Source organism: Syzygium oleosum, unplaced genomic scaffold (assembly GCF_021117445.2).
Source record: "Syzygium oleosum isolate NSW1041296 unplaced genomic scaffold, Sole_v2.1 Sole_v2.18, whole genome shotgun sequence".
Classification (NCBI taxonomy): Eukaryota; Viridiplantae; Streptophyta; class Magnoliopsida; order Myrtales; family Myrtaceae; genus Syzygium; species Syzygium oleosum.
In genome coordinates, this window is record NW_026607502.1 from 8,404,360 (window position 1) to 8,410,576 (window position 6,217).

Here is a 6,217-nt window from a genome sequence, read left to right on the forward strand (position 1 = left end):
CGAGCTTTACTTTTCGTGACACATTTACCCCAATGTATTTAGTCCATGGGCATTTTCGTCTTTTTTGCTTTTTCTTTCTTTTTTTTTCTTTTTTTTTCCTTTCCGGCGAGGGGGGGCCTCGCCGGCGTCGGGCGAGGGCTGCCCTCGCCGGATCCGGCGAGGGGGGCCCTCGCCGGCGCCGAGCGAGCGGCCTCGGCGGCAGTCCGGCCGAGGCGGCTCTCGCCCGATCTCGGGAGGTCGACCCTCGCGACGCCGGCGGGCGGCCCTCGCAGATCCGACCGCTCGCTCGGCGAGGGGCGACCCTCGCTCGACGCCGGCAAGGGTCGCCCTCGCCGGATCGGGTGAGGCCGCCTCGCTCGCCGGCGAGGGCCCCTCGCCAGATCCGGCGAGGGCGACCCTCGCCGGCGTCGGGCGAGGGTCGCCCTCGCTGGGCGAGCGAGGGCGGCCCTCGCCCGACGCCGGCGAGGGTCGACCTCGCCCGAGCCGGGCGAGGGCCGCCGAGCCGGGCGAGGGCCGCCCTCGCCCAACGCCGGCGAGGCCCCCCTCGCCGGAAAGGAAAAAAAAAGAAAAAGCAAAAAAGACAAAAATGCCCATGGATTAAATACATTTGGTAAATGTGTCACAAAAAGCAAAATTCGAGATTTTTGGTGTCACAAAAAAAAGTTCGGGATAAATGTGTCACAAATGACAAAGTTTGAAATTTTTGGTGATTTTTTTCCTATTTTCTAAGATGACCCCATAAAATTTTTCAAACAAGTGTCAGCGACTTGTCCAAAGTTGATTTGATTGGAAGTGTCGTGTCATGGGACCAAATCGTCTTCTCTCCACACAAAAGTCATTCCTCCATTGGTGTTACCTTCGAAGCAGTCCATACAACATAGATGTGATGGCTGAGGCAGCACAAACCACAAAGACAACATCAGAGCAGCATTATTTCTTGAAACGACAACATCTTTCATTAACTTTATTAATTGAAGAAGATAAATTCAATATTATAATACTACATCTAATGATAAATATATGGTAATTGGGCCGACCTAGATACACGTGAAGATGAGAGCAGCATAATTACATGAAACATCTCATGCACAAGTGAAGTTGAGATCATGAAGGAGAGAGGTTGAGTACATTTTTTTTTTTTTCGTACAACAACGAATAGATCAATATTAAATAGATAGATAACCGAGTTCAAAAATTATGTCGTTAACTTTATGGATTAAATAAGATAAATCCAATATGATAAACATTTCATCAAATGACATCGACTAGACATACCTAAGTTTCCTTTTTTTGCAAGTCTAGATGAGATGGCGGGTGACACTAAAGAAGGTGGTAAAAAAAGAGCTTGTTTCCACAAAAAAGAGGAGCTAATTCAAAAAAAAAACATTAATTTTACTTTAAGTGACAATTTTAGCCCGAAAACAATTCTAGCCCGAATACAATTTTAGCCCGGATTTTTTTTGTCTCAATAAAAAGTATCAACTTTCATTCGAGTTTCAAATCTGGCCACGTGACGTAAAATTTTCATATTGTTTGGATCAGATTTGAGACTTAAGTAAAAGTGGATAAATTTTTATAAGAAAAAAAAGTTCGGGTCAGGATTATTATTCAAAAAAAAAGTTATTTTTTTAGAATTAAATCAAAAAAGAAAAAAAATGGCATGGGAACCGGAGGGAAAGAAGGAAAAAGCAATTGAGGCGACGTTTGATGAAATGAAAAGACATCTGAACTATCACTTCAGGACGTGACGTGAGTGTCGTCCAGTCTAATGCGTAGGTCCCTCCTTTGTCCCCCTCTTCCACCTTCACACGTATCTATTGGCTGATCTTCGTCCTTGCACCACATATTGTCATCTTGCACCACATATTAGTTAACTTCTGATGAAATTTCATCGTGTACGTTCAATAAAGCAAATCAATTCGTTCGATAAGGATGAAGATCTAAGTGTCTGTCGCCAATCATTTTCTACTATCATCTCCTTCGCCAAATTCGAACACACGTCCTCTCTGATCTGATCCTTACTGCGTTAGATCGTTTTACCACGGGCTTCAACAACTAATCCAACACTCCCTATGGACGAAGAACTTGTGTTCACCATGGTGTTAGGGAGCAATGTACGCCGTTTGGGTAAAGGATCCGCACTCCTATCCCCTCCATTTTCTTGTTCTCTCTACCCAACCCTCATACGGGATTGTTGTTGCCGCCACGCTTATGACCATTGTAGCCAATGATGCTAGCATTGAGCTCATTGCTTATAATGAAGCTCGGCACAGAGCTTCAAGCTCCAACTCATCGCCACAAACAAGCCTCTAAATTCAGAGGCAAGGAGCCTCCAGATCTAGAGGCTCGACATCGCCTATGTGGTCATATAGGTCTCCAAGGTAACATTGAGCTAACGAAAGCCAATGGCACCGGTCAAGTTTAGGCGTTGGCGACGGACGACAAGGCATTGAGGAGAGAGAGAGAGAGAGAGTCCACAAACATAGGTGATAGTGGATGAGAAATAATCACCATAGCCAACATACATTAAAAGTACAATATCGCGAGACATACATATCTAAAATTTTTTAGGATAAGTGCATTGGAAATCCTAAAACTCGTCACGAAAATGCAAATGAGTCATAAAACTTGTTATAAAAGTGCAATTAAGTTATAAAATTTTCAAAAAGTGTAATCAAATCCTAAAACTTGTCAAATTGATCAAATCAAGTCATTTCGTTGATTGCATTTGTTGAAAGTTTTAGAATTATATTGCATTTTCATAACAAATTTAGGACTTAATTGCACTTTTTGAAAGTTTTATAACTCGATTGCACTTTCGTAACAAATTTTATAAATTAATTACACTTTTTGAAAGTTTTATGACTCTATTGCACTTTCGCGACAAGTTTTAGGATTTATGATGCACTTATCGCGAAATGTTGAGTTTTTATTTAACTAATAAGTACATCTTACTCATAAGATATAAAGTCCACATAATATAAGACAAATTATAGATCTCTCTCTCCTCACCTATTTGAAATCAGTTATTTTTTCTTTCATCCCTAGTTAGAAAAAAAATCACAACTTAATAGGTTACACATATAAATATCACTAACATGAAAACTTAATAAAAATTATATGCTATTTATGTTTTTAGCTCATCAATGAAATGTAAACCTATCAAAATGGGTCATAAACCAATTTCTTAACTCATATATGATATGATGAGTTGTTATATCGGTAAGTTATATTTAGCAAATGAGTTTAAACATAACATCGGTATTAAAAAGGTCATAAATGGATCATATATGGGTTTACAACTTATGACTCTCTCTTCATTCGATCTCGCACTCACTCACTCAGCACTCTCATCTCAATTTGGATATGGGTAGGGATCGGATATGAGTCGAAAATTTTGTACTATAAATAAATGAGTTATAAACAAATTAATGGATTAATTCGGATCGGATCAGAATGACCCTATCCGAACTTGACTTGACACAACCGTCTTGTAGGTCTCATGAAAAGAATGGAGAATGACGAGTTGTTGGAGCAAGCTCACGCAGCAATGTCACAGATCAATCGAAAGGGTCACATATTTTGGACGATCCACATCTCTCTTGTCTAACTTAAGGACGAGATCTACGCTAAGATTTTTTCTCCATCCCATGACCCTCCACGCTCTCTTCTTCACCTCTTATTTATATCCCTTTCTCGTTCCTCCACCTTTCCACACACACAACAAATCTCTCTCTCTCTCTCTCTCTCTCTCTCTACCATGTACTCCTTTCCTTCCACTAACCATTGTCTCCACTCAGCAGAGCAGTCAAGATCAGAAAAGGAATCTCCTTCTCTATCCATTTGAAGCAGAAACTCCATGAATTCATCATATCTGATCTTGTAATCATCTCCTGTGATTCCAACTCTTGCTTCTCAGAATCCTTAAGTACACACAGAAAGAGAGACAGAGGGACAGAGAGAGAGAGATCGTACTCATATTGATATTATCTCAACATGTCAGCCGCCATAGCCGCCGCAGCAGCCGTGGCGTTGAGAAGTCAGCGCAACTCCATGGGCACGACCTCCGCCCCTGTCGCCGCAAGATCCGATCTCCACCAGTCGTTCATGTATCCTCCGCCGATGATGCTGCTGCCGCCCGCCGTGAGCCGCTACGAGTCGCAGAAGCGGCGTGACTGGAGCGCGTTCCAGCAGTACCTGCGCGACCACCGACCGCCGCTGGTGCTGTCGCGGTGCAGCGGGGCGCACGTGCTCGAGTTCCTCAAGTACCTGGACCAGTTCGGGAAGACCAAGGTCCACGCCGAGGGCTGCCCCTTGTTCGGGTGCCCGCAGCCGTCGCCGGCGTGCCCGTGCCCGCTGCGGCAGGCCTGGGGCAGCCTCGACGCGCTCGTGGGGCGGCTCCGGGCCGCCTTCGAGGAGAGCGGCGGGGACCCAGAGACGAACCCGTTCGGCACGCGGGCGGTGAGGCTGTACCTGAGGGAGGTGAGGGATGCGCAGGCCAAGGCCAGAGGGATCGTTTACGAGAAGAAGAAGCGGAAGAAGCAATACGAAGAGCCGAGGCCGGACGCAATGATGTTTCAGCACTAACGATTACAAGAATAATCAATTTGAGTGCTTTGATTGATTGATGCTAGAGAGAATTTTCAGGAGTGGTCAACTTGATGTGGCCTTTCTTTGCTGGTTTTGTGTAGCTATTACTAAATGGATCGCGCACGATACATCGTTTGGTATCTCGATGAATTTCGACCATTGATTTTTGTCATCGAGGTATCGAGCGATCGCCGTCAGAGATAGAGGATCGTCGTCCGAATTTGCCCGCCGGAGATTGATGTGCAACATTTAGAATGTGTGTGTATGGTTAGGAAGATGGAGTAATTTAATGTGTTTGGCACCCTATATGTCTATGCAGCTGGATTTTGTAACTTTAAATTAAATTATCATAGCTTGGGCCCTATATGTCCCATTCTCTGCCGCACCAATCATTGCTTTTCTTGGCTAATATGATGGTTTTCTGGTCCCTCTTGGGTAATCTGAAAGGCAGAGGAAAAAGAGTTAAATTTACATAGGAAAATCTTGCGAGGTTTAATTACCGAGGGAAATGATAGGCTTTAAGTTATGTGATGAAGAAATTTGATTTTGGACATGAGCAAATCCTTTAAAGACTCAATCTTAGTCCAATCCGGACCTCAAGATGTCCGCAGTTTAAAGAGGGTATTCTTTCTTTTCATGAAAGAAAAAGATATAAGGGGAGTTGATGCAACATCTTATCTGAATTGCAACATTGCTTAATAATTACGTTTTAGAAAAAAATTAGGGTTAATACCATGAAAAACCCTAAACTGGTACACTTGTGACACATTTACCACAAACTATTTTTTTGACCATAAAAAACCCCAAACTGGTACACATGTGACAATTTTACCCCGAACATACCACAAAAAACCCCAAACTGGTACACATGTGACAATTTTACCCTGAACTAATTTTTAATATTATTTTTTTAATTTTTTTAATTTTTTCTTTTTTCTTTTCTTTTCTTTTCTTTTCTTTTTTTTTCCTTCACCTTCAACCTCTGGCCGGCGAGGGCCGCCCTCGCCGGATCTGGCGAGGGCCGCCCTCGCCGGATCTGGCGAGGGCGACCCTTGCCTGCGTCGAGCGAGGGCCATCCTCGCCCGCCCAGGGCAAGGGCCGTCCTCGCCCGACTCAGGCGAGGGCGGCCCTCGCTCGACGCAGGCGAGGGTCTCCGTTGCCCTGGGCGGGCGAGGACGGCCCTCGCCGGCTTCCGCCTAGTCCGACGACCGGCCAGAGTTTGAAAATGAAAAAAAAAGAAAAGAAAAGAATAAAAAATAAAAAAAATTCGAAAAAAATAAAAAATAATAATATTAAAAATTTAATTCGGGTAAAATTGTCACATTTGTTGGGGTTTTTGTGGTAAGTCGAGAGTAAAATTCATCAGCGTATCTGTGGGTTTTTGGTGGTCAAAACAATAGTTTAGGGTAAAATTGTCACAGGTGTACCGGTTTGGGGTTTTTTATGGTCAAAAAAATAGTTTGGGGTAAATGTGTCACAAGTGTACTAGTTTAGGGTTTTTCGTGGTATTAACCCAAAAAATTATTAGTACATATAACATTGCTACATTACATATGGAGTTATTTTGTAAAGATTTTATTATAGGCTTCCTATGTTTTTTTTTGCAAACTCGGTTGAGTTTTCCCAA

General features: G+C 43.3%; 1 protein-coding gene across 1 annotated transcript; it reads left to right on the plus strand.

Annotated features, from left to right (window-relative positions):
• The first annotated feature begins 3,732 nt into the window (after window positions 1-3,732).
• On the plus strand, window positions 3,733-4,896 carry LOC115667464 (protein G1-like1). Its single transcript, XM_030589040.2, has one exon. The coding sequence runs from the start codon at window positions 3,997-3,999 to the stop codon at window positions 4,585-4,587; it is 591 nt and encodes a 196-aa protein (XP_030444900.1). The 5' UTR covers window positions 3,733-3,996; the 3' UTR covers window positions 4,588-4,896.
• The last annotated feature ends 1,321 nt before the right edge of the window (window positions 4,897-6,217 follow it).